The 25870-nt window shown below is 45.2% G+C and overlaps 1 protein-coding gene across 2 annotated transcripts in view; it reads right to left on the bottom strand.

Annotated features, from left to right (window-relative positions):
* LOC8050641 overlaps positions 1–22988 on the bottom strand; it is a 31999-nt gene extending 9011 nt beyond the window's left edge. Inside the window, exons 1-6 of one of the 2 annotated variants that reach the window (XM_029974479.3) lie at positions 22570–22988; positions 12910–14113; positions 11693–11869; positions 10125–10274; positions 8344–8535; positions 5951–6105 (exon numbers count right to left, since the gene is read on the bottom strand). In XM_029974479.3, the coding sequence (XP_029830339.2) occupies positions 5951–6105; positions 8344–8535; positions 10125–10274; positions 11693–11869; positions 12910–14089 (1854 nt within the window). In that variant the 5' untranslated portion in view covers positions 14090–14113; positions 22570–22988. Of the gene's footprint in view, positions 1–5950; positions 6106–8343; positions 8536–10124; positions 10275–11692; positions 11870–12909; positions 14317–22569 lie in introns of those variants that run through there. The other variant, XM_042294728.1, reaches the window with a different exon arrangement.
* Between the last annotated feature and the right edge of the window lie 2882 nt (positions 22989–25870).

Here is a 25870-nt window from a genome sequence, read left to right as displayed (position 1 = left end):
CATTTGTTGCCAGACGACGCAGACGCTGCCGGTTTCGAAACCGAAACTTGCTGCTATTGCTCTCCTGTCAAGACTACATGTTTTCGCGAACATTCCTCACTAAACGCGTTTTTGAAATCAGTGCGACTTACGGAAATACGTCGTTCATTTGCTATATTGAAGCAAAGTCCACTAAATTTTCAAGGATTACAAGGAGCTCACTTATATCTAAGGAGTTTCAAGGGCCCTTGAATTAATGTTATCAAATTCAAGGACATTCAAGGATTTCAAGGGTCTGTGCGAACCCTGAGTACTCTTATGCAGGATTCCTTGTCTGTGCGGCTTGCTTGGGATGTGCAGAGCTTCTGCGATAGTACATCGGCGGTGTGCATCTTTCTTCCTGGTATGTGAAATATTTGGTTAAGTCATACTCCAGGATCCTCATCCGCAAGCACTGTAGGCATGGCGTCATCTCATGTAGTCATTTAGAACAACGGTACCAGCAGTTTGCGGTCTGTTTCCAAGTGAAATCTCAGTCCTAGTGATACAGTGCAGTCCACTTATAACGATATGAAATGCGGAAAATCTGATCGTTATAACCAATTATCGTTGTATCCGGACTGACCCTGAAAACTGCCCGAAATAGTTCCCCCAAGCAGAAGGTTAGTCACCAGTGTTCACTGAATCACACCATAGAAGAAGCGCCGCAATATAACAAAGTTTTATTGTAGGGTCATCAGCCAGCACGCAATAAAATGGTGTCAAACACGCTCAAAAAAATTTAAGATCTCCGCTTGCTTGTGCGGCAGCTGGAGCTTGACTATTGCGGTGTGCATCGCGTCCAGTTGCTGCGCGTACGCTGGCGGTAGTCCCTTGGAGTGACGAAATCGATCAGTGACTAAATCGAGAGCAAGGCACCTTGGGTGGACATTGGAGGAAAACCACCGTCATCGTCACCATCGTTGTCACTGTCGTCGTCGCCGTTGCTCAGACCAGCTCCCCGTCGAGACAACAGTTCTTCGACGATCGCTTCTTCGCTCGTCTCTTCACAGGAAGCAGCATCACTGTCAGCATTCAAATACTCCAATAACACAGCTCCGCCTGTGTTTTCTTCTGATGCCGCGATGTGCTCCCACAATGCGGTCACGTCAGAGGGTTCCTTCTCTTCCACCAGAACGTCACTTTCGTTTTCACTGTTTACATCATCCACCCGTACAAAGCCTGCCTTCCTGAAACAGTTCTTGATCACGGTCTCCTTCACTTCATGTACTGCGGGGAAAGTATTGGAACATGTATTATTTACGCATATTTGTCATTTTTTAGAATCAAGCAACTTACTGCATCCTCGGCAACACGGTTTCCGCAAAGCTTTGTCTACTTCCACTCAGTTGGTTGAAACCACGCATTATTTTTCTGAAGTCTTAAACCGTCGTGGCCAGGTGGACGTGGTCTTCTTGGACTTCTCAAAAGCTTTCGATCAAGTATCCCACCCGAAGTTATTAATAAAACTGAAAGCAATCTTAAGGAACGACATGATTACAAATTGGATTAGTGACTACTTAACACTTCGTCGACAGGGGGTTGTCATAGATATATCGATTTCCGAACCTGTTTTCGTTGACTCTGGGGTGCCTCAGGGATCCGTTCTTGGACCGTTACTTTTTTTTATATTCATTAATGACATATTAGATGATATACCAGTCCAGATTAACCTTTTCGCCGACGATTGTGTTCTTTACACTGAAATTTCTAGCCCTGAAGACCACCTTCTCATCGATGCCTCCCTGGCAAAAATTAACTTATGGTGCGCGAAGTGGCAAATGACTCTAAACGCGAAAAAAACAGTATTTATGAACATCGCACGAAAAAAAACCATTTCACATTTTTCTTACTCAATAGGCGGCGTACCTCTGCAAAAAGTTGAATCATTTAAGTACCTAGGGGTGATCATTACATCGGATCTACGATGGAACGATCACATTGACTACATCTCAAGACGTGCTTTCCAAAAGCTAGGGTACCTGAGACGATCCCTGGGGCGCTCCAGTGTTTCAGCGAAGCTGACTGCATTCCAGACCTACGTGCGACCTATTCTGGAATATGCCGGAGTGGTCTGGGATCCGCACACCGAAGTAAACAAAAATAAACTGGAAAAAATACAAAGGAGGGCGGTAAGGTTTATCTACAACTCCTATAGCTGGTCTGTGTCTCCCAGCCAGCTCCTGCAAAATGCCAACCTCGAGAGTCTTGAAAATAGACGACGGAGAGATCGATTAAAATTCTTCTATCTAATCATTAATGACCAGCTAAAGATTAACAAAAACAAGTATATCTCATTTTTTCAGCCACGATTAACAAGACGATCCCATCAACTGTCAATAAGGGAATTTTCTGCTAAAAACAATGTATTTTATTATTAATTTTTTCCACGCACTGTTAGAGAATGGAATTCCCTGCCAGCCGACGTAGTGAATAGTTCAACCTTGTCTTCATTCCTCTCCCAAATCGGTTAGAAAAGTAAATAGTTGTTGTACGTGTGAGTTGCATCTTGATTGTATATTATGCATTCTATATTCGCGACAGTTTTCCGATGGGATTGGATGCGCGAGTCACTTTGCTTGTCTGTGTCGCGTTGCAGCAAGGCGCTGCCGAGATTTTGAACTGTGTATAACGGCACTTTTTCTTTTTTCAAATATGTACAGTTTTACTCCTGCTATCGCCTCCACGAGGTGAGCAGTATTAATAAATAAAATAAAATACCATGCGCCGTACACAAAACGCGCGGCCGTCAACAAAGTGATCTTGAGATCAGGAGATCCGCTCGCCAGTCCTCCTGATGGTCCGGCGACGGCACTGTCGATCTTCGTGATGAGCCATTCCATCATGCGACGCCTGTACAGCATCTTGAAGTTCGCAATCACGCCAGCGTCCATTGGTTGTAGGCCTGCCGTCGTGTTTGGAGGCAGGAACATGAGCTCAACGGACGTCAACTTCGGGCTGACGTTATGAGTGCTGCAGTTGTCCAGCAATAGGATCACCTTCCTGTTCTGGCTTTCGATGGCGTTGTTCAACTCAATGAGCCATTCCTCGAAGAGAATGCGAGTCATCCACGCCTTCTTGTTATGCCGGTAGCGGACCGGGATGTACCAATTCTTAAAGCTGGTTGGGTTCTTGGACTTCCCATTAACGAAGGGCTTGCACCGGTCGCTCCCGTCCATATTAGCACACAGAAACACAGTCACTCGGAGTCTGCAGTGCTTCCCTCTGACGCATGGATCTCCTTTGAGAGCGTGTGTCTTGGACGGCACCATCTGAAAAAACAGCGCCGTTTTATCGCCGTTGTAGATGTCCTTTTCTGAGTAGCGGTCCAGGATGTCGGGGAGCTTCGTCGCCAGCCACTTTTCCTTCGCCGGTCCATCGAGCGATGCGGCTTCCCCCACCACGTTTCTGTACACGATCCCATGACGTTCCTTGAAGCGCTGGATCCAGCCTCCGCCGGGTTGGAAGTCCCCGCGTCCGAAAAGGAACGCGAAGCTTTTTGCTTTTGCGGCCAGGATTGGTCCACTGGTGGGCATGTTCTCGTTTCGGATCGTATGAAACCACTGGTACAGGGTCTCCTCAACATCCTTGTACAAGGCTTCCCTAAGCTTTTTCCGCTGGTCATCTAAGCCGCTTGTTCTAGCCTTCATTACGACGTCCCCGGATTTCAGGATGGTCGATATCGTCGACCGAGAGTGCTCATACTTCCGGACGAGACTTCCGACCTTGAATCCTTGCCGCCAATCACGTAGGATTTGCTTTTTCTCCTCGAAGGAGATAGCTTTTCGCTTCGTCGGAGCCATCTTTCACGCCAGCGATGCGGAAAAGAGGAGGGCAGGGAGGGGTTACGAGTATGATAATGATGATGATGATAGCGCCGAGGTTTTAAGGCCGCGCGCAGCGCCTACTCACGGAGTATTCGGTCGGGGCCCATCGGCGATGATCGCGTCCACCGATCTCTGTCGTTTCTTCGCTGAATTTCACAATTTTTATCTCATTTTTTGTTGAATTTTCGTAGTAAACACATTCTACACAATCATTTCTTGATCGTTATATCCGATATGCCGAGAAAAATGCATCGCTATATATGGTTTATTTTTACATAGAACCAATGCAAAAATTGATGCTTCTATAAAATCGATCGTTATAACCAATATATCGTTATAATTGGACTGCACTGTACATTTGGAAGTGTTTGCACACCCATTTGAAAGTGAGCACCTCCTTTCCTACCTGAGCGTATTTCTGTTCTGCTTCGGTCATGTCTTTTCCAATCTTGGTCTTCCTGTAGCAGTACGGACTCAAGTCCTCATGATGACGCATCTGATGAAAGAGTGATCGGCGCCTGAGGGTTGTAGTAAGCGAGGACTGGAGTCGCACTAGGTTCGGTCTTGATTTGTTGAAAGGCGCTCTCTTGTGGTTCACCCCAATACCAACTTGCATCGCTGTGTAGCAAGTCCCTCAGCGGCTTTGTCTTTTGTGTCATCATGGGAAGGAATTTTGCCAGATTGTTGGCCATTCCTAGAAACGATTGCAGCTCCTTCAGGTTTTCAGGTGCTGGAATGTTGGTCACAGCTGCTGTCTTCTCTGGGTCTACTGTGATGCCTGTGCTGTCCAGGATGTGACCCAAGAATTCGACTCTGTTCTTGTTTAGGGTGACTCCTGCATTATGTAGACAATGGAATACCTGCTTGAGGTACTCCAATGTCTACATTTAGTTTTTTTCCTACACATGTTTCCAGTGATACAGTGGATATTTATGACCAAGAGCAGAGTTGTCAAACTGGATTCATGCAGGAAGCCATACTGACCTATGGCCAATCAACCTCTCATGGAACATTCATATTGAGTATATAATTAAAAACGCTAACCGCATGTTGGGCTTTCTGAAAAGGAACTTCTCTCTTGCCCCACTGTCCTTAAAACCACTTCTTTACAAATCATTGGTCCGCAGCAAACTTGAGTATTCTTCCGCTATCTGGGACCCCGGTGTAACGCTTCCATTATCATTAGAAGCTGCTCAAAACCATTCTGTTCGTTTCAAACTGCATAACTATCATCGCACATCTAGCGTAACAGCAATGAAAACTACCCTAAGCTTGTCTGACCTCTCCCTACGTAGAAAAATATCTCGTCTATGTTTATTCCATAAAATTTACCACCACAATGCAAACCTTCGTCAGCATCTGTTAACACAACCATCATACGTCTCATCATGTTTCGACCATCAAAATAAAGTTGGCGTCCCTCAGTGTCGCACCTCAAGCTTTCATCAGTCTTTCATACCCATGACATCACTGGACTGGAATCGCCTTCCCGCACCTGTTGCCAGCATAGCCGAGAGTGCCGGATTCAAAGCTGCACTTTCCGAATATTTTTTGGATTTTGGTTGACAGTGTTTTGTTTTAACAATGTTCTGTTTTTGGATTTTTATGCTTACCTGCCTAATTACTGTCTGTCTTTGTGTGCAATTAGATGTGTGTGTCCACTCCCCTCTATAATGCCTTCGGGCCCTGAGGGAATGAATAAATAAATAAATAAATAAATAAATAAATAAATAAATCAGTGCACGGAAGCCCCAAACCCTCATCTCGGGGACCCTCATCCCCAACTGCCGTCATAACTTGGCAACCTCCTCGCAACCTTCAAGGAACTCTGGAACAGTAGCACATCAAAGAGACTGTATTTGGAGCACAGGACCCAACTGGTGGATTTTCTACCATGCAGATGAGTAGCATGCCCATCTTGGGTGTGGGTATCTGTCACCCAGAACCCACATCCATTACGGTACTCTCTGTGTACAAGGTCGCCAAAGACCAAAAAAGGGAAATAACAAAAATAAGGAATATCTCCTTCCAGTTTAGTTAGACTCACACAAAATTGGTAATGTAGTATGTGGAATGCTGGCTCGTGCATCATTTGTGACCCTCACCTGAATACGGTTGTTCTTGCTGTCTCCTATGAAGAGGCCCTTGTCAGATGCAGAGATTCCGGAGGGCTCGCAGAAAGCGCCTGGTTCTTTTCCCTTCTTGCCAAATATGTTGGTCCCCTCACCCTTTGTGTCAGTCTTGTACACGTGGCTCAGCCCTGTGGCAAATGACAAGTGTGCAGAAATGATTGGAAATGCCTCTACAATGGCATTTTTTCAACTCAAACATAAGAATGCTGAAAAGCAACTTTTACATAGGCCGAAACCAAAACTTCTCATGTATGGAAACGGTTGTCAGCTGCACGAGACGAGCATGTCGCCATGCAACCACACACTATGCGAGATCTTCAAGCAGAGACTGTACTAGCGACTGCATAACACATTTTGTAGTTTGGATCAGCTTTCGTTTCAACCACTGTACCGGGCACCTAAGAAAAATGTAAGCAGCATTTTTTCCCCCCCCAAGAAAATGAACTATGCATTGATGAAAGTTCATTTTCTGCCCAAATATAATGTCAGCTGCCCAGACCAGATGCCAAAGCTTCGATGCAAAGAGACACTCATAGGTTCCATCTGCTGCTTTGTTTCACATAGAGTTCAAATTAATGCTGAAAGGATTAACTTTGCATCATGTCGTACATACAATTGATTTTTCATAGTATTTCCTTTATGTACCGATGCAACTGTCGTAACAAAAACAAACAACGCAGGTCGAGGTAGAGCGTGGCGTGGAAGGTACGCGACGTGGGTCCGACGCTTCCTCTGCTGAATGTCATGTCAGCATTCACTTGCAATTGCCTAGGGGCCACACACAGCAAAAAGCGATTGTGAAAGATTGGCCCCAAAGTGGTTACCAAGACACAGTCCAACAGCGTAGTTAGAGCGCTTCAAATAGGCACAAAAGGCCAACGAAGGGCTCCTAGTGTGAACAGGCATTTTCCGCGGCTCTTGCTGGCATTTTTGTAAATAAAAAGCATCTTCTTGAACGTTGGTTGACTCTCGGATTCCCCAGACCGCCAATAATGCTGCGGCTATTTGTTTCCATGCATGTCGCATTGCAAACTAGGCGTGCGGGCCGTCCCGTTTACCAACGATGACAGTTTTGTGGACTTGTAGCAAGGGTTTGTAGCAGTCAACTAAAGGAGTTATCCCAGTCACCCCGGTCACAGTAAAGCTGGGCATTCGGGTCCGTTTAAATCACGGTAGTATCAACATCTCGCAGTACAGGCACGATTACCACATAGGCGTTGCCAGAATGGCCGCTGCCTACGCTTGTTGTGGCCCATACCCAGACACCTTCGAAACACGCCAAGCTCTCCGACTGGCCGTCCGGGATCCCGAAGAAGCTGTCACCATAAAAACAGCCCGGTCTCACAGTGTTGGGGAGCTTGCAAAACACCAGAAGCTTCCTTCCTCCCGTCGTTTCCCCCCCCTCTCACTTACAGGGGCAGTGCAACGATTTTCAGACTTTGGCCAATTAACTGCGGAAATTAATCTGCGTCCCCTATTGAATGAAAAACCGAAAGCCACATTTTCTTGCGAGCGCTAGTTCTTATTTTAAAAAAAATGAAATCAATTGAAGGTCGAAGTGCCTCTCAACTCTCCACGCCGACTTTCGAGTGACGTACTCTGGGGGTTCACGTGGTTTCCCCTTGGGCCCTCTCTTCAAAGACCCCAGCCGCTTCCTCCACGATTGTCGACTTTCAAAGGATTAGCCTCGTCGAAGGTCGCGGCGAGCGATGGACACAAAGGATGGTTCGCCACAGGGCTAACGGCAGGTGTAGCAGAGGAGGGGGACAGGTTTTGTTGACTTTCGTGTATCCCCCACAGATGCCGTCATTTTAGTTCCCGTAGCCGCCACTGGCGGCTGCACATTGGCAAATAATTCGTTTTTTGCCTTGCGATTACGCAGCAGAATAGCTATTTTTCGGGGAAAGGCGATGCGTTTTTGGTCATTTGGGCTTGTATAAACAATATAAAAAATGCAAACTGGCAATTCTTTCAACATTAAAACCGTTGCACTGCCCCTTTAAGAATGAGTTTGTGAATACCAATTTCAACACTTCTTACGACGTGTGTAACTTACAAACTTCTTAGCAAAAATGTCTTAAAAAAGGCCGACCTAAAAAACCGTCCACCGGGCGGAAAACCGGTTTCCAGTTTCTTTCTCTCCATTCCGTCTTCTCTCCTCCACAGGAGCGGGTCTCTGAGCTACTCCTTGCAAAAAGGAGAAATGTCTCCCTCTTTCTTGAAGGGAAAGAAGGAATTGAGGGAGAGTTTCCTCATTTCTGGCTGCTCATAGGCCCTTAAGAGATTCTTTGTGAATCTGGCTTCAGCTTTAAGTTGAGGGCACTGCGACAGCTAGATCAGTAGAGGCAACAGCGAACATCACGTACCGAGATCTGCCACAAACACAGAGTCTTCGTGAACCTCAAGGAACCTGCACTTGGAGCCGGCCGGAGCAATGGGGTTGAGTGGAGAGTAGACTGCGAAGGCCTCGGAGTCGCCTGTTGCGCTGAAGCACCACAGCTTGGCGGGCGAGTCGAGGGACAGAGTCATCAGCTCATTTGCTCCGTGAGCGGCCAGGCCTTGAGAGGCAAGAGAAGCAACATGCTTTCGACACTGGAACCACACCAAAACTCGTCAGTCATGCCCCACTGCTTCTATGTTTTCATTTTGTGTGTTGCAATAAATGTCAAGCCAACGCACATATGGCACAAACACCTCGCGAGATTAGAGTTCATTCTACTCACCAACCTCAAGCAGTTAACCAGGGATGGGCAAAATACATGCAAATATGAATTGAATTACAAATACAAAATACTTTGTCAAAAATGTTTTTAATTACAAATCTAATTACATTTCCAAAAAAGCATTTAAGTACAAGATACAAATACAACCAAATGTATTTGGTCTCCTCCAAATACTTTTCCAAATACATTCCTCAAAATTTGCATCAGCCACTTCAGGGCACCTGCAACGGGTTTCTGGGTCTCTCATTTTAATTTTGCATCGCACACTCGGGAGTTGGTGTGCGAGGCTTTAGTAACGCAATAGAAATATAATCACAAAAAAAAAAAAATGTAATCAGCTTGGACGTAATAGGGGAAAAAAGTACAGAGCTTCAAGCAGCTTTTTTTTGTCAATTACATTTTGGTATAGACCAACAAAGAACCGAGATGACCAAAACGCGCAGCACTAGCTAGAGAATATTTTATTGTTGCAACTCGCACCAGTTACGAAAATCCGGACGACCCGCGCATTTAGAATGTTCCAGGCAAAAATATGGACGGAAATCAGGCTGGAAAGCATCACAAGTTGTCACAGGCACTTATTTAGCCAGTCTGCCTGTGAACGTCGATTTCGTCACTATTCTAGCCCTGGACTAGCATTGTAATCACAAAGTCACTAAACGCTTGTGCTTGATTGAGAGACACTGCATTTGGTGCAGAACGTAGTTTTCTTCCTGCTCTGGGCACGTCTTAGGATGAGCAAAATGAGTCGTGACAATAAACTTGAGGGATGTATTTTTGCCCACAAAATTGTATTTAATTACAATTGTATTTGAAATACCCATGTTTTAGTATTTAAATACACACGTCAAATACACTGCCCAATTTGTAATTAAATACAAATGCAAAATACACAACGTATTTGAAATACTGCCCATCCCTGCAGTTAACCAAGTTCTAGTGAAAAAGGGGTATGTAAGGGTGTCTGGAGTAGAATCGAGAAATGACTGGGTAAAGCACAAAAAAAAAAAAGAGAGGCACAACAAGGCAAAACATCATAAGGTGATGATCAACTGTAGCACGCTTCACTCTAACTGAAAACCAGCCAATATGCTAATATGCAATGTCACGGCACAAAATCAAACTTGAAGGTTTCACACGCCAAACAAGCGAAGGACTCTCGGCGCGCCAAAGCATAGGACCAAGGGTTAATTTCGACCACCTGGGGATCTTTTGACAGGCAACAAAGATTGGAGTTACACGGTGCCTTCTTTGCAATAAGCCTCAGTCATATTGCAGGCAGCTCGGCCGGGATTCCAACCCACCGTCCGGGGATCCATTGGCCAGCACTCCACTTCAAAACCACCGTGGCAGCCGACATCACGGCGCAAATAATTGTTATACACCTTTAAGAATCCAGGCAGGGAAATCACGAGCTAGCTTACCGAAGGGTCGCACCAAGCTGTTTTTGCCCAAGGTCCGGATGTACTCCCCAGCTTTGGAGAACAAGTAGATGCACCTGTCATCCTTTACTGCAAAGCTGCCGTCGTCCAGGGAGACAATCGCCGAGGGGCGCTTGAAGTGTACGGTTCCAGCTGAAAGGAAAAAAGTTTAACTGGAAGCGATAGTTCAGGAGACATCCAATCTTTTCTTTCTTCTGCACCGCAGTGAACCCCACCATTAGAGCATGGCTAGCATGTCGGGTCATAAGTCATTTCAAGGTTTCGAGACACCTGTCTACAAAGGCTGTCACAACGCCCTTCACATTCATTCATTTTTATTCCCGGGTTGCATCACTGTCACACAATCCCATTTAACTACTACCTAAACTAGTGCATCCCAAGCTCCGATACGCTGCGAGTCGCAACCCATAAAAAATGTCAAATATCACGACTGAACTATAATGAGCCCAAGCGTCAATCCTCAAACACATTATGCCCCAAAAATTAAAATTGAGAAAGTTCATCAGAACTTAGTTAAGTAATTAGCTAAAAGAAAATGATAAATTTCTCCTCTTTGCTATTGGCCCCCAAGTTAGCCCCAGGGTAAAGAACAACCTTAAAGGACACATGCAAAGGAAAAAAACTTTTTTTTAAACAGGCTAGATGGAAAAAGAATATTATAAAATGAATTTACAACGAAGAAAAAAAAAATTAGAGTTATTTTTACGGCGCAAAACGAATTTGTAGTTGGCGCCCGCGGGAGCCGCTGCCGATCATGTGGTAGGCCCGCGCACCGCCGCCGCAAAGTCACGCCGCCGCCGTACGCTCAGCGTTGTGCGACGCCGCTTCAACACGTTTCTTCAAGCCACCGTCGCCACACAAGTTTGTCTGCTTCGGGGCGCTGCCGACGTCATCTGACCGGCGCACAGATCTATCACGTCTGCTAGCGCTTCTTCAGGGGTTCCCTTTGGGCTCTATAAGTTACTTATTAATCATAGTTTTTTGTTATACTTCAAACAAAGATGAATAATTTACTTTCAAAGGCCATGGGAAGCTTTTGGAAGGGCACGAACACTACATGATAAATAAGGGCCACTTTTCCACGGCACCCGCAGGTGCCAACTACAAATTCGTATAGTGCCGTAAATATAACTCTAAATTTTTTTCTCTTCATTGTAAAATTGTTTTATAACAACATTTTCCCATCTAAGCTGTTTAAAAAAAAAGATTTTTTCCTTTGCATGTGTCCTCTAAAGCGAGTTCCTCTTTTTTTTCTATATAATTATTGTCCCACTTAACAAAACACCCTGTATATTAAAATATCAGGGATTAAATTTAAAGATAATGAGCAAAAAAATTGTTTTAAGTACCTCCAAGTTTTGAGCACAACCAACAACAAAAACATATGTCAACAGTAAACAACACCTTTATCCAAGATGCCTGCTTGTGTCAAGGTTCAAACAGGGCTTCAAAAAAAATTGGTGGGCTCATTTTCGAGCAACCACGATTTACAGCTTATCGATCAACATGCAGTACCGAGAATTGCTTTCTAAATAGACTCTGGTACGTACGCAGTGTTGCCTTGCACAGGGCTCTTCCTTCGGCATCAAATACGACGACTCTGTCATTCCCGGTGTCGCCCACAATGATGTTGCCTTCGGCAGTGGCAGAGACACCGATCGGGAAGCTGAGGTAGTCATTTTTGTTGCAAGTCTTGAATTCCAGAATGAGGTCTGCACTGACAGTGCCTGTGGGAGATACCGATCGTCAGCATGCGCATAATGAGCCCTCGTTGAGCTATCAAGCACCCAGGAAGGACATCTATGCATAGTTTCAGCTTGACGTGGACTGCCAAAGCCACAAATGAGGGACGTGCTACATCAGAGCTTTCCTCATGGGTGCAGTAAAGCCATCCAGTTAGAATGGCCACATTGAAAAAAGGCCATTATGCGAGGTACAAGGAAAGTTTGAATTGGATAAAACAATACGCAATAAATACTAAGCAAGCGATTACTCACAATGCAGAGATGATTTAAAAAAAAAAAAAGGGGAATGGGTGCTTATTAGCTTTAAGAGCAATAACGCAGAAGGGGATATTGATAGGGCAGGCTTCACCACTTTGCACCGGTGTGCTCGGAGAATATATGGATGCGTTTTTCTTAGTTTTTAAATGCTTCAAAGTTAGTGGGTGGGCCCTGGTAACATGGATGCACATGCTCAGTATTTTATGGTAAGCGACTCCAAGAAAGTAGTAACAAGAATGTAAACTTTGTTCGCAGCTGCAACAAAACAAAACAAAACACAAATTGAATTAAGATTAAAGCATGCACAGAATCCACGCAACAAAGGTCTTGGTCAACATGAATAAGCCCCATTCAAGAATAACGGGACTCTCCAGCGAACTGCTCGAGACAAGATTTCTTTCTAGGCATTTTGCGTAGTATGTATAAAATACTCTGAAAACCAGATCCACCACAACGAAAGCTGAAATTTATCTCAATTCCTGCTTTCAAAACAGCATTCATCGGCAACATGACCCAGATATCACTTAACCCGTTCATAGGCTGACCCTCCAAAAGTGAAGAGAGGCTATGTGGGCAGCACTTTACACGAGAGAAGTATAGAATGAATGAAAGCCCGTCTTGCATAGGGCTGCATACAATGTTCTCTTACGAAGCAGCGCCATATGTGTAACATTGTGTAGCACAATGCAGTACCTGAGTCGTGCACACCTGCCTGAATTAAAACTGGTTCAAATGGCTGTTACTGAACTTAAAAAATTACGGACCTGAAAACCTTGTGAAAGACTTCTTTCTCTGGCTCTCAATGACTGGACTTGTGATCCCTTTCTCTTCCTGTGCAGCTCCATCCGGAACTGACCGAATTGTTTCTCTTGAGAAAGAGAGAGCAGACTGACCAAAGAACTCCTTGTCGCAGGTCGGTGCAGACATCAAAGTCGGTTCAGAAGGGTTGGTGCTTCTGACAGATTGCCCATCTGTAGCCACTTCCAAATTGCTGGCTTCTCGTGCTTCTGGCAGTGTTACTTGGTCCATTGCTGTCACCTGTGTTGGCCAGCTGCAAGTACTGCCTATTACTTCTTCCGCCTCTGGTTGCTGAATCATTGCGAGCCCAGCGTCATAAAAGTGTTGCGGTTGAACGAGAGCCTCATCCTGGTCGTGTGGAGTCTCTGGAAAAGATACTTCCACACGAGACTGAGAGCGCTCGGGCAAGGCCACCTCTTGTCGAGACTGAGTGGGTTCAGCCATGGCTACTTCTTTGCGAGGCTGCGAAAGTATGGGCAAGGATACTTGCAAGCAAGACTGCGAGAGCTCGGGCAGCAACGCGGAATCCTCATCTTGGATATCGATGACAACGGGGCTTCCGCAGATGTTCTGACCGTACAGCTTCACGTACACAAGGTAGGAACCTTCTCCACATGCCCTAAATTCCACCATGTAGCGGCCATTCCCTGCTTCCCAGTTCTTGCTGCTAACAGTGTTGTTGGCGGTGTCCTTGACAAGAACAGTGAGGAACCTGAACAGTATCGGGTCGTAGTCCAGACTACAGACGTAGTAAACCCTGACCATGTCACCAGTCTTGCTCACGCGAGCGCTGTAATCGTCGACAAAATGCAACTGATCTGGCTTCGCTTCGCAAGCGTTGATGTAGGCAAAAGAGGCACACTCAAAGTCGCGCACTCTGAGGCAATCTAGACTAAGCAGTGACCTCACCGCAGTAGAGCGGAAGAAATGCAGGGGATTCAGAGGAATGCTACAAGAGTGGACCTCTTCTTCCAACTTCTTCAACTCGACTTCCTTTATCCAGACGGCAGTGTCAAGTTGTTCCAAGAGTTTCTGCTGCAAGTCAGCAACTTCCCGTTTGATCTGGGCACAGGCTTCATCTTTCTGGATGTGGAGCATCTTTCGTATGCTCCGGACGTGGCGAATGCCTTCGCTGTCTGCACTCATACTTGCACCGTCTTGTCCTGCAGCCTGGAAACAAATTGTTTTTAGTGAGGCTGATGCATGAATGCAGAACAAATAACAATTTTGAAGCCTATATTAAGAACAAAACAATGGAAATCTGAGACACCCCAGCCATGAAGAGAACATTACTTCTGTGGATCTTGAATAGGATACCAAAACCTCGTTTGCATGGCACCTGCAGTGCAATGAGCGTTAGCCAGATTGTGGGCACATCGACAAACATTGAAACGTGCCAACTGGTAATCCACATGATGATACTTGGCCCCTGAACCAGTGAGAGGGGCTTCCTTCCATTATCTAATAGAAGCTGCTGTTCCTAACAATGCTACTGGGGAACTGGAAGGTATCATAGTGAAACCAACCAGTATAACCTGCCAGGGCACATCATACCTACATAATGGGCTCCTACCAAGTAAGTATGCCAGGCAATATTTAGTTATCAAAATCGCAGTCTTCGCTGCCCCAGGTATTGAACTCTCTATGCCCCTTTTACTATTGATGCTGAATAATGCCCCTTAAAGGAGCTGTGCAACGATTTTAACGTTGAAAGAATTGGCATCCTCTGCTTTCGACATTGTTGGGATGGACAGAAAACACACCTCATTTCATTGAAATGTTGCGATTCTGCCGCATAATAGCAAGGCAAAAATTAGAATATTCCCCGACCTGCAGCCGCGAGTGGCGGCCATGAGAAACATTCGGCATGACATCAATGGGGGTCTAGTAGAGAGGTAGCAAGTTGTGCGGATACCTGCTCAATAAAAGGTTAACTTTTTTATAAATCTTGTCGTTCCAACATAAATATAAATGCACCAAAAACCTGGTATCATCGACAGAACTTTTATTATACGGAGTTTTAGTGGCGCCATCTATCCTAGGTCCACAAAACCGTCAGCTCTATCTGCTAACGCGAACAGCCGCCAGAAGCCGGGAGTGGAGTGGGACAGGGCCGGACGAGTATGGCTGGACACGGATGAGACTTTCCTCCTTTCACCATACTGTTCGCGCTGAGCCCGCCAGCACGTGGTCACGCGGTCGAGAGTGGATGAGTTCTCGCTGCTCACTGATGGCTTTGGAGAGAGAACTTTACCGGAACCCCGGCCCTACCCCATCGACGTCACTGTGCACGTGACCTGGAAGACGATGTACGAGTTGAGAGGTGGCAAAAACCTGAATCTTTTTAATTTTTTTAAATAAAAACTAGGGTATCCAGGCAAAATTTGTTTTCTGTGGTTCACTTCAGAAGTGTCAGGTATCAACTTCCACAATTATTTAAGCAAAGCCCTGAAATTGTTGCACAGCTCCTTTAAAGGGATACTACAACGAAATTTCGGCGCTCATTTTATGGTCTATATGGGTTCAAAGAAGCAGTTTCACATCAAACCCACCAATATCTTGTTAAAAAAAGCCACGAAAAGGAATTTTAAAACGAATTAAACGATAGCAAAGAGCACCTGGTGGATGTCGCTAACGTCTCGTTTGTAATGCCCGTCTAGGAACCTTGACAGGTAGTGACGGTGAGTGTCTCGCCTCTGGCCACGACGAGAGAAGAGGGGAAGGAGGAACTCCCCATCTTCCCGAGAATCCCTTTCGAGTGTTCCAGAAGTAGCAATTGTCCCCCTACAAGGTTATAAAAGATTAACCCGTCACTCAAAATTCACAAAAGCAGCCGCTTTCATGGCTGGAACGACTAGGCCATCCCCTCGACGTCAGCCTCGCCGTAGCTTTGCTCGTCCCGAGACGACCTACGTCACGACTGCGTCAGATGTCACATGCTCTAAGCTGGGCCTTCTCCAAGCACTTGCTAGAGTGGGCCGTCTATAACAAAAAATACAGCCACCAGGCTCAAAATACAAATGTGTGATTGTCATTTACGGATATTGTGGATCATATTCAACCTATTTTTGAACACGACGGACATATTTCGAATTTCGTTGAAGTATCCCTTTGTGTGTGTAAATATAGCTTTTGTTATAAATTAAAGAATAAATAAAATAGAAAGAGGGATGCAAGACGCATTGTTATTCACCCATGGAGGGGTCTGGTTCGTCGTCTTGCGGGGATCGGGAGAAAAAGAGGATAGGGTAGGAGGTGACAATGGGGGTGGGCGTATTTACAGAAATGAAGGGTATAGCCGCTGATACGATGGAAGGACAGGTCGCATCCCACCGCTGCCCCAAATGCAGCCGGAGCACGCGCTCCCCTGCTGGGCGCTGACTTCAAGAAGCCGAAGCGCCACGGGGGCACGAGCGCCCCCGCCACGATCAGGGCGACGGAACGAAGCACCCGCCGCTTCGACCCATCGGCGACCATAGGATGAAGGCATGTCATATGCTATTTCACAGTCTGGATGACAGGTTTGTCGTTTCTAAAAAGTCAATGAGGGCTTTCAGTATATTTGTTCTTCTAGTCCGGGATCCTGATGGGAAGAGGAGAGCGTTGGAATCCCCCGGCGAAACATGGAGAGCCTTCAGTGTTTGCGTTAATGTGGTTCGCTCCGTCTCTAGCGACTGACACTCCCAAATAATGTGTTTTCTGTCTTCGATGATGTTGCATGTGGTGCAGCTAGGAGACTTAATGCGCTTGATGAGATGAAGTCTCTTGTTGATTGAAGCACAGTCGGCTCGCAACCTGTGTAGGAGTGATTGTTGAGGCTTGGAGAACTTTTTACGCGGAATCAAAACTGGGATGGGTGTTGAATTGGTTTCAAAATACGGGTGCATGCTTCCTATTGCCATTGTTATAAAAGATTTTTCTGCGTTGTACGGGTGGACAAAGATAGTGGGACTTTGGTCTGAGTGGGCCTCTGCTGCCAGCGAATCTGCTCTTTCATTTCCGGGTATACCTACATGTGATGGGATCCATTGAAACCAGATGGTTGTTTCCTGTTTTGCAGCACGCCTGGTCAAATCTGCGATGGATCTGGCTAGTGGGCACGCTTTTTCCAGGCATGTTAGTTGTTGTAAGGTGCCTCGAGTCCTTTAAACCACTGGCAATTTGTAGTCTATTTGCTTTTGCAATCAAAGTATGTTACTCTTGTTGAGTTTTGGCACAAACAGGGTAAAATAAAGCTCCTGAACCTCTTGTAAAATTGCTCGAGCAAAGTGAAAATGGCAGCACCAGTGTTTAACGACACGAAAAGCAGTGCTTGGATAAGGGTCATAGAGAAACCCCTTCCAACCATGCTTATCAATGTATGTCCGTCCACGAATAGTGTGCAATCTCAAGAAGTCCATGCAGCAGCATGACCTTCTTGAGACTTTTCAGTCACAAGGAATGTTGAAACTAACTTGAGACTTTTCAGTCACAAGGAATGTTGAAACTAACTCAACCGAAAGCTCATGAAGCAAGGACGAACGCAAAAAAAGAATACCATCGATAGACACTTCCTCCAGCTAAAAAAGAAAAGCATCTGCGTGTAAAAAAAGAAAAAAATAAGGATGTGACATTGCAGGGAACGCCAAGCATTGATGGACTTCGGTATACGGAGATTTTGGAAGTGGCAAAGATAACAGCAAAGGTTTCGACACAAAATGTTTGGGATTGGGTCATGTACAGTCAGACAAGGAGTAAATAACTCCATGCAAGCATGCATTGTTTTTTAGAAGCACTTGACTGGTGGCTTGCAGTCAAACTATAGTTGGTGACAGGTGTTAACAGTTCAGGAAAAACTCCTCCGACCTCTTTCCACTTTAGCAGAGTAAATGCTGGAGAGGAGGTTGCCTCTCCTCGAGGTCCTATTCAATATTGCGGCGCCCTACCTACTGAACCTGTCGCAGGCCCAAACAAGATGGCGCCGCCCTATGGTTTCGGTGGGCCGCCCTCTTGATTTTAGTACTGCCACCAAACCTCAGGGGATTCAAGTAGGACTGCAGACACCCATTTAGCGACTCATGGGCGCTATTCGCGACTCCAACTGTCTATAGGTGGTGCCATCTGTTTTCCAAGATGGCAGCTGTAGTGAGGTTGGAGATGCCTACTGATATATTGGTTGTTGAGCCTGTCTAGTGCGCTGGCTTCACCGAGCAACACAAATTATTTCCGCTTATATAAGGAAGCTGGGTTGTTAGGCTTGCAGGCCACCTCTTTATATTGAAAACAAAAATGGTGTTTAGCACACTATATACACCAGGAGGCACGCTTTAATTCAGGAATGAAACCGAAACATCCTTCCATCTTGGATTGGATTTCTCGGTATAGTTGTAACCTTCGGTTTCTCTTCTAATTTGAGATATGTCTCACAGCATAAATATTAAGCTAAAGAGATTGTTTGCGCAAACTTTATTTTGTGACATGCGTGTCGGATCAAGACGCTTCAAGATATTTTGGAGAGCTTAGTGTTCCTTTAAAGACAGGATCTTTCATACACCTTAGAGGTATCGTAGAACATTGCATTTGTAGCAAAAAATCGGCGCTGATATTTGTATGTTGTGACTGCTTTTTCTCACTCGGATAATTGTCATTTGAAATAATGAACTGCGGGCCCTTTTAATAGGCTTTGGAGCATCCAGGTGATTAATTGCTATAACATTTATACCCAGAACAACAATAACAGAATCAATAAAAATTTTACAAAATATCATCAAGGTTGACGAGTTTAGAATAGGTCCACAAAACATTTAAATTAGGAAAGGCTATTCACCCTACAAAAAACCATAAATGGAATCCTAGTTAAACAACAGAATTGTGCATGATTTTTTTAAGGTAATGCGTGATGCATAGGACTTCATATTACATCCAGTGCGTATGTCAGTCTTGATAACAATGCCAGTGTTTTTCAGATGCTAAAAGGAAAACAAAGTGAGACCTTCCTGTAAAGACAATTATCATTATGGTTAAATGGCGTATTTTCGTGACTGTGGCATTTATTGAGGGCTTACATTATCGCAATTTATATTAAGATATTTTGATACATAGATTTTTTTAGCTCTAATATAATGTGTTGCATAAAGAGACCAAAAAAGAATTTTTTTTTTTTTTTACACAGCCTAATTGGGACATGTGTGTCAAAAAATAAATTACGCAAAAATTTTAAAAATTTTGGAGCAATATGGATGGCAAGACAGAACGGTCATTCGCTCAACAAGATGGTCATTCGCGCTTTCCGCCACATGAAGGCGCAGCCGATCCACCTTTCCTTCATGCACCCAAAATGCCGAGAGAAAACAAGTGGAAAGGAGGTGACTACCGATTAATTGTGTCTCACGCCATCAATATTGCTGAAAAAAATTTTTTTTTTCACGTAAAATTAATTTTTTTATTCAAGTGTCCCCCAACAAGACTTAAAAGAAAAAAAAAAAAAAAAATTGTCTTTTCAGGGACTCAGGGATGCTCAACCAAACATTTCAATGTCTATAATAAGTGGCGCACCATCATTCCACAAGTCAGCAGCCACCGGTGTGTGCGAGCAGACGCAACAAAATCGACGTCGACATATCCCCCATTCAAGCTTATTAAGCGTGAATGGAGGGATTTTTTTTTGTGTTGTTTTGCCAATTTCAGTTTTTCCAATTCAAAGGAACGCCTACCCGTTTGCCCGCCTGCACACTGCAGCATCTTTCAATGAGCATTGAAAAACCGGTAAAACTGTAGCGAGTTTTAGTATTGCATAGACAAGCGAACGCTGCTTGTTCCACACTGCCCATGCACATTAGCCCAAAATTCCGGCTTTCGATTGGCACATGGCGATGACGTGAAGCTCGTTCTTTGCAGTTGCTTCTATAGACCGACACACTATTCACAAACAAGCCCGCGAATGACCACATCAGGTGTGGGCATTGTTCAAGCGCAGAAACCGCAGAAACCAGATTTGCGTGAGGTGAAGCTTTTGCACATGCGTCGTGGCTGCAACAGCGCCACCGCAGAGGCGTGACGTCAGTGCCGCGTGTTGCTCTATATGCAATAAAAAAAACCTGTAGTAAGGTACAATCCCATACCGACTGCAGCACTACGCTGGGACGGTGAAGAGTGTTGTTTCGTTTGGAAATGACCGTTTGCCAGCAGTTCTGTCGTGCCTGCTGAGCAGGAGAAGAGGGGACCCCCCCCCCCCAATGGCCTCTGAAATCCCGAAGCACGCAAATGCTTCTCTGGCCGTCCCATTCGTACAGAGTGGGCGTAAGCGAAATAGAAGGAGGATGTCTCTCTCTTCGGGGAGGCACTCTCAACCAGGCGTCTAATTCACCGTATCAGTAGTTTCAGCATGGCGCAACGAAAAAGAGTCTAAGGAAAAGTCGTGTTACGTCGAGTTACTGCACCTTCTACTTAGATTTTTGTGTTTTGTTGAAGAACGGTGAACAGCTGCTCTGGGCAAGTGGATAGACAAGTTGTGATGCTTATTTCATTTGAGATATTCATATGGACATGTGTCACTACCGTTACAAGTGCCCCTTTTGATATTTTTGACTGCAATCTGTAGCACATATTAAACTCTGTCCATAAAAAATTAGCATTTCCCTAAATAAAAATATTCATGCTGTACTTTTTTTATCTCCGCACGTTGTTTGACGTAGCTTTTTGAGCCTGAGCATGAGGTTTGATACCATATAGTGCAGCCCGTTCTGTCGCTTTAATATTTTTATTATTTATTACGCAATTTATGTGGGTCATATAGCAATAATAATAATGATAATAATAGTCTTTATTTTATGTGTCCACAAACAGCACAGGGCCTTTTGTGTGGTACACAGCAAATGCTGACAAGATAAAAAGTATAAGCACAGAGAAAACATAGCTCTTCCCCAGAAAGAACTCACAAAACAAACATAGAACAAGTAGCAACATCTGACAAGTAAGATGAGGTAAAAGGAGAAGAGGCACTGAAAATAAAAATACAGCAACCCCAAAAAGAAAGAAGAAAAAAAAAACGCTCAAAATTGCAAAACACTGGGATCATGGGAACACTGGGATATATTCTCTAGATTACGCCAAAAAGTTGACTTGTCAGTGAATATTTCTAGGAGCGAACAATACAAATTATTAAAATCATGCTGCATTCGTATTAAGGAAGACGTGTGAAAAAATGTGGATGGACAGAAAAAGTTGCGATTACGGCTTGAACGTGGTGGGGCGTGAAAACATATAACGCTTAACAAGACAGGACAATCTACAAGCCCATTGACAAGTTTGTGTAAAAACAAGATATCCCGACAACGCCGTCTGTCAAACAGAGTACATAAACCAAGTCTCTTGAGCAGCCGATCGTGATTATAATAAAACTTACGTCCAAAAAAACGATAGAAAACTATGCGAATAAAACGCTTCTGTACACGCTCGATAGAGCAAGATGCTGTATCATTTATACAATTCCAGACTATAGATGCAAACTCGAGTTTTGAGCGAATTAGACTACAGAATAAACATACGATAGATGCATAGGAAGAAAATTGTCTTGTGAAACGTGAAATTGCTCCCAATGTTCTAAGTGATGCGTTGCATGTGACTGACACGTGATGATTAAAATTCAATGCCTTATCTATAAAAACTCCAAGATGTTTGCTTCTACTAGAAGCACCGTTAAGCCAGGGTCACATTGCTTATACATCATACTAATGACAGTCCGCAGATATCAGTCAGCACGATATCCGTGGTTCGAATGCCGCGTGCAAAGTGTCTCTTTGAATTGTTGCCATGCAGCATTCGAAGCTCAGATCTCGTAGTGACTCGTGTTCGAATCTGTTTGCAGACTGTCTTCTGTATGACGTATAAGCAGCATGACCCCGGCTTTAGGGAAAGAATTATGGCGTTGAGATACGACCACCTCACAATGATTTTGCCATTCTTTTTATAAACTTCGTGATAATTGTAGGTATTGAGTCAAAAGGAAGGGCATTATCTTGTAAACGTCCAGTTTTTGGCACATGTAGCACAGAGCACTGCATCCCGTTATGCACCTTGTGATGTAACTTAATATGCAGAGACAATGGAACCTAGAGGAAAAAGAAAACAAAAAAACTCTGGTTTTTTTATAAACTTCAATTTTGTTCCAACCTGTTTTATTGGGTACTCCAACTTCCAACCTGGTTTATTTACGGAGGAGGGTGGGTCGACACACCCCCCAGTGATACACGCGCCGTCCGAAACTGCCGTCATCCTTTTTTTTCCCGGGCTATTGTGCCGGCTGCCGGAACAAAATCCTCACCCATTAACGAAACGTCAGCACCCGGCCACCGCTGACACGGTGTTTGACGGGGCGTTCGTTGGGTGACACGGCGACCCGTGCCAAACGAGCTTTCGCGCGGAAAGATACGCTGCTTAATCCCAGCCACAAATCTCGTGGCGTATAGAATACATTTCCCGCAAAATTTAGGTAAATTTTGCCACTAAGTATAGGTCAGAGGTCAAGGGTAACGCACGTTTTTGTTTGTCGTGTAATTGAAAGTCGAATTGCGCAAATTTGTCACTTGGACCACCATGGCAGCTGCGAAAGGATCTTCTGAAGAACAGTGAAATATGGGTATACTCACAAGCCTGCCACGTGCTGCTTCAGCTGAACGAATCGAAACGTTCCAAACGCTCAGAGACTGAATAATCGAACACTGAACTTGCTCAACTAGTGCGACTGGGGTAGCCGCCGAACATTGTACTGTGGTCGCTGAACACTAAGCTGGAGTGGTTGGAACGACTGGAACGACTGCTAAACAATGATTCTATGGGCCTATGGTGGCTGAACAGCTGTATCACAGGGCGAAATGGCTGAACGAACGGATATCCACAACTGAAACCACCGCTCGCCTTGCCGCCTTGCAGCCTTGCCCAACTTTGCCTGCAGGTTGTCGATGTTGATGTAACTTGCTACGCACCACGCACCCCTGGCCGTTGCCCCTGGCTAGCTTTGAGATCAGTGGTTCAACCGTTCAAAGCACGGTTTAGACTCTAATTAGTGGTACTTATAAAAGTTTAAAATTTAATTAAGTCAGCACTTCTTGTCAATCTAGTCATACTAAGTTAGACTGAGATATCTTGGCTGCAAAGAAGTGTTAGTTTCCACTTTCGGCCACATTGCAGCCAGAGTTTCGCTTTCGATATTCGCCTAGAGCGTGATTATGCGAAAAGTATTCTATGTTCGGAAGATAAATTAGGGGTCTTCCATTGGTGTTTCTTAATGCAAAATAAAGCAAAGCCGCATAATGGTTTCAATTTAATGAAAAGACGAGGCGCGGTAAACACACCAGTCGTAGACGCATTCCAGAATTCAATGGACGATAGCTACGCCTTCAGCACGCGCTTGTTGCCTTCCACTATTTTTCGTCTCACCTTAGCATGGACTAACTGCAAAGGCTGTGCAAGCGCGAGCAGCTAGCCTCGACGGCCTTTACGGGAGCACTCGCTGCACGAGCGCTCGTGCAGCCGCCGAGGCTTCATCCAAAGGAACTATACCGACTATACTTCGTTTCAGCTTCGGTCCAGACGCAGCCAAAGCTACAAGCGCGAGCTCCGGGTTTTCAGCATCCCTGCCAAGCACGCGCGCTCGTGCAGTGCAAGCACTGTTCTGGACCACATGCTCGCGCTTGTAGCATCGGCTGCGTCTGGACCGAAGCTGAAACAAAGTATAGCTTGTGTTTTTAGCATGCTGGGCTAACAAACAAGTCCATGCTAGATGAGACTAAGTATAGGCTTCAGCTGCGCGTGCGACGAAGTGTTACCAAAGGCAGGAAGCTCAAGGTAAAAGTGGAGCGCGCGCTGAATACTTAACCTGGCTTATAACACGTCAAAAAGGAGGGGATTCTCAACCTCGTTGGGATTCCTACCGGTGATGTCACAGTTGAAAATGGCAAGTTGTAGCTGTGCGCAGAAAGCACAGTGGAAGCTCGATTTTCTTTCGCTCTAGTAATAGTAATAATATTACTTTATTAGCATATATTTTGAGGGGATACAGGCCTGCAAGGGCCGCAAAAGGCAGTGTGTCCTTGCAGTGGCGATCGCTCGCTCCTCCCAACGGCCTCAGTGCCACTACCATCATGGAATCACCACCGCAGCACCACAGCGGTAAATACCAGATAATTTTGGAAGTTGTTCTAAATATGGAACAGAGCAAACAAGGCCCGCAAGGAACATGTGAAAAAATATCGAGTATTGAAAATATGTTTATTTCTGCATGGGAGATAACGACCATCCCCCTTGTCCAGGGGGTTCAGGGGCAGAGGGGGCGGGGAAGTGGGATTGAGGGGAAAGGGAGCTATGTTTTTTGACGAACTGGCCCAGATTAGCTTGGTACATTAAAGGGATACTTCAACGAAATTTGAAATATTCCCGTTGTGTTCAAAAATAGGTTGAATATGATCCACAATATCCGTAAATGACAACCGCACGTTTGTATTTAGAGCCTGGTGGCTATATTTTTCGTTATAAACGGCCTACTCTGGCAAGCGCTCGGAGAATCGCGACATAGGTCGTCTCGGGATGAGCAAAGCCACGGCGAGGCCGACGTCGAGAGGATGGCCTAGTCATTCCAGCCACTGAGGCGGCTGCTTTTGTACGAATTTTGAGTGACGGGTTAATCTTCTATAATCTTGAAGGGGGACAATAGCGACTTCTGCGACACACAAAAGGCATTCTCGGGAAGAGGGGAGTTCCTCCTTCCCCTCTTCTCTCGTCGTGGCCGGAGGCGAGACACTCATCGTCACTAGCTGTCAAGGTTCCTAGACGGGCATTACAAGCGAGGCGTTAGCGACATCCACCAGGTGCTCTTTGCTAATCGTTTAATTCGTTTTAAAATTCCTTTTCGAGACTTTTTTAACAATATATTGGTATGTTCGATGTGATACTGCTCCTTTGAACACATATAGACCAAAAAATGAGTGCCGAAATTTCGTTGTAGTATCCCTTTAAGGAGACAAAGGCTTGGTAGGCCTTGGTCTGGCACTGCGCTTGGCCAGGTGGATGAACCAATTTCACGTAGGAAATGGGACGGTGTCGTGGGTTTGGTATCTGGGCCAGAGCAGCGAGACGCTGTCACCAGACATTCCCAAATTAGTTGTTGACTTGTGGCTTTCTAGTGCTTGCGGCAAGGGCAGGGGCCAGTGTTAGGTTGTGAGAAAGCTCCCAGCGGACCAACACAGATGGTGGGATGGTGATGTAAAGTACTCACTTCACCCCCCCCTCCCCCCCCGCATATTCGCTAACTGATCCACTTTTCTAGCCCTAGAAGAAATTATATTTCTGTATACGAATTATGCTGCCTCGGTAGACTTGGATCACCAGACTGCTCTCACCCATGCAATGACCACATCCCCCCCTCCTAGCCTCCATACCTGTACCAGCTTGGAACACCGCAGATGGCTGCAGTAATTTTGCCAGCAATCAACGATAGGCGACTGCTGAAATCGTCAGAAATTCGGTGAATATGCGTAGATCGGCCAGATAACTTTCTTTTTCATCTGCTGAGCTTTCAGAAAGATTGCCACTTTAACAACACAGTCGAGCGACTATGAAAGAAAAACAGCAAGGACGAAACAAGGAACGTTGTGGGAGAAATAGCGAGCATGAAAGCATCTGTGGGGTTTATCCATTTTTGTTGCAGGTTAGGCTTTCTTTTCCTCCATGTTCTAAAAACGAAAGTATATTTTGATTAATAGACCCTTTCCGAAATTCAGTGCCATCTGGTGGCTGAAATGGCGGTTTAACTTCTGCCATACGAATGGCGGCAATGAACCCGTAGCCTGCAGTATTTTATCGGGCACCGTCACTTTTGCATGTCAACGGCAGACGAGAATAAACTTTTCGCTATGCAGGTTTTTCTGGATCATCTCTTCCAGTGTCAATTCC

This window comes from Ixodes scapularis, unplaced genomic scaffold (assembly GCF_016920785.2).
Source record: "Ixodes scapularis isolate PalLabHiFi unplaced genomic scaffold, ASM1692078v2 PGA_scaffold0__279_contigs__length_252992795, whole genome shotgun sequence".
Lineage (NCBI taxonomy): Eukaryota > Metazoa > Arthropoda > Arachnida > Ixodida > Ixodidae > Ixodes > Ixodes scapularis.
This window is presented reverse-complemented; position numbering and strand designations above follow the sequence as displayed.